General features: G+C 37.4%; 2 protein-coding genes across 3 annotated transcripts; one reads left to right on the top strand and one right to left on the bottom strand.

Moving 5' to 3' along the window:
- Positions 1-2142: 2142 nt before the first annotated feature.
- On the bottom strand, positions 2143-4894 carry erp27 (endoplasmic reticulum protein 27). Of its 2 annotated transcripts, none has more exons than XM_088373824.1 (7): positions 4753-4894; positions 4277-4362; positions 2987-3124; positions 2810-2926; positions 2620-2745; positions 2340-2537; positions 2143-2236 (listed from the first exon to the last, which is right to left on the bottom strand). In XM_088373824.1, exons 1-7 carry the CDS (start codon positions 4808-4810, stop codon positions 2195-2197), a joined length of 765 nt encoding a protein of 254 aa, XP_088229950.1. In that variant the 5' UTR covers positions 4811-4894; the 3' UTR covers positions 2143-2194. The 2 variants fall into 2 exon arrangements, with proteins under 2 accessions (XP_088229950.1, XP_088229948.1); XM_088373822.1 differs by having other exon boundaries at positions 2987-3127.
- A 2488-nt stretch (positions 4895-7382) lies between these two features.
- Positions 7383-8809, top strand: pde6ha (phosphodiesterase 6H, cGMP-specific, cone, gamma, paralog a). Its single transcript, XM_088374597.1, has 3 exons — positions 7383-7512; positions 8082-8195; positions 8282-8809. Exons 2-3 carry the CDS (start codon positions 8092-8094, stop codon positions 8397-8399), a joined length of 222 nt encoding a protein of 73 aa, XP_088230723.1. The 5' UTR covers positions 7383-7512; positions 8082-8091; the 3' UTR covers positions 8400-8809.
- The last annotated feature ends 89 nt before the right edge of the window (positions 8810-8898 follow it).

Here is an 8898-nt window from a genome sequence, read left to right on the forward strand (position 1 = left end):
GGAAGTTTTGGCCCTTTGCAAATGAAATGTTTTCATCCAAAAGGAGAAGATAAGTAATCTCAAATACTCTCATAGATTTTGACTAATGTGTTTATTTATCATAAATAATACAAATCTTTTCAATGGATTTATTTTACATACTTTTTGTTGCAACTATTCACGTAATCAAAATGAATGGTTTATGGACACGTTGGGTTTAATGTTTTTTTTTAATACCTCAAATCATGTTATATGTTTTAGAAAATAAATACACAGCAATTTGTATAAGTATTATATATATGCTTAAAATACTTTTGATATATTTTGCATTGATTTGAATCAGATTTTTAAATTTATGCATACTTTTATCCAGGTGAGTGTGTCCATTACATAAATGTGTGTACTTTTTTTTTTTTTTAAATGCTTATTTATGTTCCGAGTGCCCAGAGCAATAATTCTTGAGACTGACATGTTCACTGTTGTGGCCTTTCAGAGAAAAAACACTTTTTTTCCGAGTAACTCATACAGTAATTATGGGGTTGTATTTGAGCTAGACTTTCACAATAAGTTGGGCTTTAGGGGGCAGTTTTTGGAATGTGCATGTCCCTATATGGGTCAAATGTTTGTTTTTACAAACTTTTCAAAAGTGACTTTTAAGAAGCAGCTGGTATTGCAATGCGGTCATCATGGAGTACGTCTGTCAAATGAACTTGAATAGTGGTTTTGCAAATATAATATATACAATGTACTGTTGTTAGTGCTCACAATACTTCAAATATAATATCAAATGCAATTTTATGTTACCGAAGTGGCAGCATTAAAATGAGGGTTGTTTCATCAATATTTCCTGGAAAAAAAAATTCAGACACGGCATGTCGCCATGTACATTTGTGTGTATTAATTGTTCACCAGCTTTAATTGTTCTAATGTGCTCATTTATTATTTAGCAAGCTAATTTATCATTTTCACTGTTGCTCTAACTCAATAGTGACTCACACTGCTTAAAAAAATTCAATTTTGTTTGCCTCTTTGTGATATAAAACCATGTGTTATGTCACTTAAACCAAATCTAAACTCCATCCAAGACTGTCTGGATGCCACCTGTCAGGGTTTCCCAATTCTGCCGGATGCTTGGGCTTGGCAAGACGGCACTGACAATTACACTATGTTGATCTCCGTCTGGACCTTGAAATTCCCCTCTTGTTCAAATGGACATTACTGGGCTCATCCCAAATGTTTTCTCTCACAGTGTCTGCATCCAATGTGTTTTTCATTTTTGGCAATGTTTTTTTTTCTTTTTTTTACTGAACATTCGTCTGGGCTCCTGAGGGCATAAAATGGGAGCTTTTGCTTTAATTATGCCTTTCAAGTCACAGAATTTAAAATCTCAAATGGCTGTCATGCATGATTTTAAATAAGACATCAGATAATCCATCAACCCATTTTTTTTGGACCATATACAATGAATGGTATCTAAATGCACCATTCGAGCACAGGTGTCAAACTCAAGGCCCAGATACAGCCCGCCACATCATTTTATGTGGCCCGCGAAGACAAATTGTGCATCAAATTCGTGTCATTACTAGAATTGCAAATTATCTTCACTTTTATTATCTTTTTTTAAAAAGTATTTGACCAGTTTTTACTCATCTGATTTGAAAACGAGTTTGTTTTGTAGCTTTTACTGTTATATTTATAAATTTATTTGGGTTGACAGTCATAATGGCCCTCCGAAAGAAGCTATGACTACAATGCGGCCTGTCAAAAAAATGAGTTTGACACCCCTGCATTAGAGTATACATACTTCAGGATATAAAATGAATGCATGGATCCAAATCCAGGTCCTTCATTTCCACTCCATTTAAAAGTAACATGTTGATGACCTTTGACCATTGTCTACATCCTGTGTCTTCCTGCTCTGCTGTGTGTCACTCTAACTGAGGCGGTTGTGTTGTGGTTGCGACTGTGACATTTGCGGTCAGACGGACAAAGCGTGCCAGCCTGTCTGCAGTTTGTGGCCGCCGGCACGCGGTCAGCAAAGCGGACCGCAGACAGCCTCGCGTTGGCATAAACAGACAAAACAAAACAAGACGCACGACGAGTAGACGTGCAGCTGTGGATACAGTGAAAGTTTCCTGAGCTGTTAGCAACAAACATGAAGGCTCACCAGGAGAATATTTATTATTTCACTTTAGAATACTTTTTTTTACCAATATTAGAGCTCTGTTTTCATCTCTGTTCCGGCCTGTTTTACCTCCTGAAAAGTAAAACGATTGATTGGATCAATCAATATAATCACTCAATCTGTACATCTTAATAAAAATGACAAAAGTTCCACCTTTGCCTTTATGGCAGCTCACCTTCAATTCCCCTCGCAAGAAAGAGTTGCAAAAGTCTCGCACGCGCTCAGTAGAAATGTCGCCCTCAGGCAGCAGCCACTTCATGTCAGAGTCACCGTCATAGATACCAACACGTGGGAGGTCCTCAGATTTGAGTCCAAAGTAGCGCAAGGAGCGGATGTTGGCGTTATCAGCACCATTGATGACCACAAACAAGAACTTCAAAACAGTTTGGTTCGTTTGTTAAAATGATTTTGCCACAGATTGTTGAGTCACAAAGCGCTATGAATTTTATTCTCACCTTGTTAGTGAACTCCGGGGCCAAAGCTCTTAACTTCTCCTTTAACTCATTAAATTCTTTGCGCCCCTTGTTGGCAAAGAGCAGGAGGTGTGTCTTTACTTCAGAGTTGAAGAGACCCACAGCTGTCTGAGGAAGGAGAGAAGCATTAGGAAAGTAGTAAAATCATGCTTAACATTGTGCTGTGACTCACCACTTGGTTGTACTCTGTTATGTAGCGGACCTCGTTCACGATGATGAAGTTCACAAGACCGTCAATCTTGAGCTGCTCGATCTCGGCAATCACGAGGTTCTCTTGATGGTTGTCTGCCTGGACATAACGCAGACTTGAGCATCTTCCTGCCAAATATGCTGACAGCCATGTTAGTACCTTTCTGAAAAGAGCGATGGTGTCTGATTTAATGCCATAGTCAGCCCACACCTCTTTGGAAATACAAACGGCCATTGAGACGGAATCCACGCGCTTTGCCGCTGCCGCAAACTCTTTGTAGCCGCGGCTTTCTTCTCCCTGCTGTGTCAAGGTTAAGTTTCATACAATTTGTGAATAGCACAAAACACAAACACATTGTATCTTCAATGATCAATAAAACAGTATCAGTAAAATAAAACATGGATATTCTTATTTGAACTTCAAGAATTAATTAAATAATAAAGTATGACATCCAATAAAAAGTCTAATCAAAGTAAAATAAAAAGTAGATTTCAGCAAGATTGTTTGTATTGGGCAGGTATTGAATTGAATTCAAATTTAACCACAATTTAAATTTCTGTCACAATACTGATTAAATGTCAAATGTACTATAGTTGTGATTTTTTATAATATCTAGAAATCTTTTGAGATTGCAATTTCTAGTTGATATTGGTAATGATGGGCTAGCCACTTACTCAATACTAAGTGAATATATGATGAAGGCAGATTGTAATTGTTTAAAATAACTGCTCTATTCATAAATGTAGATTTTTTTTTTTTACAACCATCTGGAATCCTCATTTCACTCCCATATGCTGCATGTAAAAAGGAAAGCGCGACGAGGGAATTTCTAGACATACTTAAACCGTCGAATCCCATCGCAATCTGTTAAATTCTTTTTCTTCCCTCAAAACCAAAAAGAAAAAAAATGCAACTGGAACCGTGAACGTGGTCGTAACAAAAAGCAAGTGAGGAGGGGAAAAAAAAAAATGCAGGAATGAACGTAGACATTAAACGGTTGCTATTTCCGAGACGTTATTACACACTCCCTGGGAAATCATTTGAAATCCCAGAGAAACCAATAAAAATATGGGTTCATACATGGGTACAGTCTATTTTGTTACTGTTGTTTAGAGGAGATTTAACAACGCTTCTCCCACAAGCCTTTGCTTGAGCACTTCCTGTCAAGTGGCCGACCGTCGTCCCCCGCACAGGGAGGACAGCCAGAGGGCGCGCAATGTATCAGACAACCAGTCAACCTCTGACCTCACTGCAGCCATGCCAAAGGCGCGGCAAGTTGGCAAAGCCCATGATGTCCCGCTTCCGAGCAGACTTGCCATCAGACATGCAAACAAACGTTCTCGGCTCTTAATTTGGCTCTTTTGTGTCTGCTTTGTGGCATGAAAGATATTGTAATACAATGCGGCACTAAATTGTTTTATTTTAAAATGCCCGTCTCATTTCACTGACCTCCAGGAATCCGATCACCACCACTTCGGCAGAGTCGATGAAGGCCTCTGCAGATTTGGTGTCGTTTAAACTTGGGAGCGTCACATCTGAGAAAAAAAACAAAAAAAAAACATACATTCTATTACATATCACACGATGCAATTGTTTTATCAATACTTGATGACATCCTCAAGGGAATCATGTTGACAATACAGCTGAGAAAATTAGCAGGCAAATGCAATGTGCCAAAAGTAGAGGTGAATTTTCTGAGTTTTAAAAATGGTTTTAAGTTGACTCACTCGATGGATAAAGATTGTTACTTCCCTTCTCCAGGAAAGTGATTCACTGCGTAATTCATTCTAGATAATACAAATTTAAATTCCAAGACCTACGACATATGAACACAAGAAACTACACTCAAATTAAGTTATTGGTAAAATCAGTGGTTAAAAAAAAGAAAATCAGATTAAAGACACATTTTGCATGAATGAAGTTACCGTTCTCTTTTGCAGTGACGCAAGACACCAGGATAAAGACGAAGAGTCCACTGAGCATTTTTCCTGTATTTTAAGCTTTTCGAAAACTTTGCAGCCTTTTGACTAAGTGTTACCTGCTGGTAGTGGCGGTGGTGGTGCGTTGTGATAGGAGGTTTCTTGGGAACCAGCCAGCTGGTCCTGATAAATTTGGGTGCAGGGACATTGGATTACGTGTCATCATAGGAGAGGAGTGGGAGTCAATAATGACGAAAATAGGCGGCAGTCTTATGTATTGGTAGCCTAATTGCATGATTGCTTTCAGTCATCTTTAACTTAGAATGCCACTCAAAAATACCGATGAGCTAGCTAAAACATTTTATGTCCATGTAGATTTTGAGTCATGGCAATACACGCAGGTTAAAATGAGAAATTATTTGTCGAATGTGTGTTGGTAGATACATTTAAATTACTGGATAAATTTAAATTACCCGAAATGGATGAAAATTGAAGGACTCCTCTGCATAACTCTTATCCCACAAATAAAATATTAATCTGAATCCCGTTTTTAGACTAGTGAATTTATTATTGCCCCCCCAAAAAATATACTTGCCTTCCCCTTTAAGTCATGTCCAGGCTTTGCTCTGAACGTTCAAGTAAGTTTATAAACCTGCGTAAAACAGTTTCACATAATTCAACTAGTGATTCACAGAACCATGGATGCATGTTGGAGTAAAGGAAAAGCAAACTGGTGATTGGGCTTGATGTACTCGGGGAAAAAAAAAGTGGAGCTGAATGTAGCTGACCGCAGATCAGCAAAACATCTGCAGTGGAGAACAACATCCACTTTAAGGCTTAGTCATCCACATGTTTGGTTTGTAGTCATAAACAGTATTTCTATGACTGCTGTTGCTTCTTAACAGCAGTAAACATGGATGTGCTCACCAACTAACACATCAGAAGCTGAAAAAAACAAGGCCACCCATATCTATGCTAATCTCTTATGTAATTTGTTTGTTGTCAGGTCTTGAAATAAGCGTCTAAATCAGGTGTCGCTTTGATGCGACTTACGGGCTTGCTCAACGGTGATGGGACAGAGAATTGTTTGAAAAGTTACATAAGTGATTATTTAAAAAAAAAATGCTAAATGCTTGTAGGGATTTAGAAAAAATATATAATTTTGCTACCTCCCTAAAATAAGTTAATTGTAATGTAATATTTTATTATCAGGCTACTTTTGAATTTCTTTATCACAATAGATACAAAAATAAATAGCTGAATTAACAGGTTTGGACAGAATTTAATAATTAAATATATTCATTAACATTAATCATAAAAAAGAAAATAATTTTTAATTTCTTTAACAACATACATTATTTTAGACAAATTGTGAGCTCTTTCCTTTTTGATAAGACGAGCCATTTTTAAAATTCTATTATGAAACATAAAAGAGAATGTTTCATTGGAAAATGACAAAATACTTTCTGCAGTCATAAATAATACAAATACTCTTGTTAATACCATTATTATGTAGTATATATTGTATTAAAAATGATTTAATGGTTGAGACAATCAGCAATATTTTAAATGTATTTATGGATCTTTTTTCACAAATTTGGTCATATTGCTTTGTTTTCCATCCATCCATCCATTTTCAATTATTATTATTATTTTTCATTGACACTTGCTTATGAATTTGACTGAAAATATCTATAGAAAGTCTGGAGACAGATATTTATTTCCATACATGTGCTTCACTCACATGTCATTAAGACCTGTGGAACGTGCAACAGATCAGGCTGACACACTCGAAGCTTCTGAGAGAAAAGGTCGTGATGTTACGCAGGTAAACCTCAGCTTTTGAGATTACTCGCAAGTAGGCCGCAGCTATTTTTCAAGACACACTTATACAACTTATAATGCCGTGCATTTGCCTTCTGCCGTGTAGCAGTAATCCTCAAGCCGGCTCATGATGCAGCAAATGCGGGAATGTTTGCAGAATGCATAGAAAACACTTTACAAGACAATTAAGCTTGAATTTTAATTGATTAAAATGGATTGAAGGAGACTAGTATAATGTATTTATTTACTATATCACTTTAACAACTGTTTACAGATACAGTATTTCAATATAATAAAAATATAAATAATTATTTTGATGTCAGACCTATTGTGATATCATAAATTGCAGTTTAAGTGAAATTATTTTCATTTTCTTCTTTAAATGTTAGCACATAATTAGTATAGGGGGGAAAAAATGTTGGTTTGGATGTAATGTAGCTTTTTTTTTTTTAATTTTTTTTTATAAATGAGGTTGTTCCCAGTGACCAGAGTATTCCCACAGTCAGCAGAAATCGGCAACATTTAGTCACAATAAGCCTAATGTTGTTGTTTCCAAATAATCATTTCAAATGTTACTTTTGGTCATTTTTAAGAATTTTTGTCATATTATAACATGGAGGCCTATATACATGTCTGTGAAGGTTTGACTTGACGTCAGTTATTATGGACTTTCAATCAATTTATAATTCTAACCTTCAAGAAAGCAACAACTTTGCGTTATTCCTGAGTCATGCGTGCGTTCTTATGTAACACTCAATGTTCTCGTGTGTTCTGACCACTAAAATAGCTCTGAGCCCAATTAGCGGCCATGACCACAGAGGTGGACCGTGTACCTGTGTGAGGGGGATTAGGAGTTTGTGTATAAAAGAGATGCCAGGATGACATACGGAACAGAAACGCAAAGAGCAGAGAAGAAGTGAGACAGACACTCAGCACCAACTGGTAAGAAAGAACCTTCTTCCTTTACGCTATATCAACTTGGCAAACATACTTATTGAGCCTGACATGTTGATTTATTATATTTGTTGTTGTTTTGCATGTAATCAAAGAGCTAAAAACTAATTTGATGTTCTTGTCTTGTCCACCTTTTCAATATAACCTATTTACAATGCTATTACTGTAAAAAATAATGTGTATAAGACTGAAACATTTCACTTTGAAGCCAACTGGTTCCAGGGAATTTACATTTTTTTACTTCATGAGCTATTTTAAATATCTCAGCTCTTTTTTTCAGGGGCCTTCAATTTGTGCACTTTCACAGTTTCCATTTTAAACAAAGATTAAGTCAGATTTCACTTAGCTGCAATGTGTCATGTTGTAATGAGGTAAATTGGAGATAATCTATTGCTGACTTGTGCCATGTGTCACTTGGGGAGTAATCTTTAAAGCCGACCAAGTGTAAAAATAGACGAAGCTGTTTGTGCATCAAGACAATCTGCATGTGAGATCATCCAAACCTCAGGTAGCTTTGAAGAAAATAAGACTTAGCACCTCTTAAATTGTTCTTCCAGAAAAATAACAATGGCAGACACAGCAGTTGCAGCTCCCGCCAGGGCTCCCCCCAAGTTCAAGCAGAGGACTACTCGCACCTTCAAAAGCAAGGCCCCAAAACCTGGCCAGAAAGGGTAAGCACAAAATAGACCTTGCACAGCAAGTGTACTGTGTGTGTGTGTGTACCTGTGTGTGATGTGACACCTGCATGTCCACGCAGATTCGGAGACGACATCCCCGGCATGGAGGGTCTGGGCACAGACATCACTGTGGTTTGCCCTTGGGAGGCCTTCGGTGACATGGAGCTCAGTGACCTGGCCAAATATGGAATCGTCTAGAAAGCTTCATCCAACGTTAATCATGACGTTGTATAGACTGATGACACCTGTTCTCCACTTTTCCCCACCACCACTTGCCCCAAATGACCTGATGTCTTCCTTGTGTTAGGCGTAACATGGGGTCTTGGGAAAACTCAAGTGCCCCAGTAGAGCCAAAACTGTTCAAATATGCAAATATGCTTAAACCGAGGACTACCAGGAAAAACACTTTGCACACAAGATCTACCAGGCCCTGCTGCCCATCCTTACCTGCCTTTACCAGAACCGCACCCCTTCTTATTATACAGTCATCTGTGGAAGAAATATATTTTTATGAACAATGCAAGTGTCAACTTAGACACAGCCTCTTTCTTAGGAATGAGAGTTACAGTTGAATAGAACTGTCAATAAACAATAACCCCAAATAACAAGTGCCTATGTGTCTATTTGTTTTTCCAATTGCATATACCCTGGATGATTTGCACGAATGTATAAAAGTTTCTAAGATAGTCGGGTAGTT

The sequence above is a fragment of the Syngnathus floridae genome, chromosome 4 (assembly GCF_059516105.1).
Source record: "Syngnathus floridae isolate MCC-2025c chromosome 4, RoL_Sflo_1.0, whole genome shotgun sequence".
Classification (NCBI taxonomy): domain Eukaryota; kingdom Metazoa; phylum Chordata; class Actinopteri; order Syngnathiformes; family Syngnathidae; genus Syngnathus; species Syngnathus floridae.

What these genes read in the sequence shown, in the direction of transcription:
- erp27 (XM_088373822.1), bottom strand. Translation starts at nt 4,810, where the DNA reads ATGCTCAGTGGACTCTTCGTCTTTATCCTGGTGTCTTGCGTCACTGCA. An exon ending in TGGTGATCGGATTCCTGGAG is followed by an intron (nt 3,128 to 4,276) that starts GTCAGTGAAATG and finishes ACCTTGACACAG; the next exon opens with CAGGGAGAAGAAAGCCGCGG. An exon ending in CCATCGCTCTTTTCAGAAAG is followed by an intron (nt 2,927 to 2,986) that starts GTACTAACATGG and finishes CGTTATGTCCAG; the next exon opens with GCAGACAACCATCAAGAGAA.
- pde6ha (XM_088374597.1), top strand. Translation starts at nt 8,092, where the DNA reads ATGGCAGACACAGCAGTTGCAGCTCCCGCCAGGGCTCCCCCCAAGTTC. An exon ending in CCAAAACCTGGCCAGAAAGG is followed by an intron (nt 8,196 to 8,281) that starts GTAAGCACAAAA and finishes ATGTCCACGCAG; the next exon opens with ATTCGGAGACGACATCCCCG.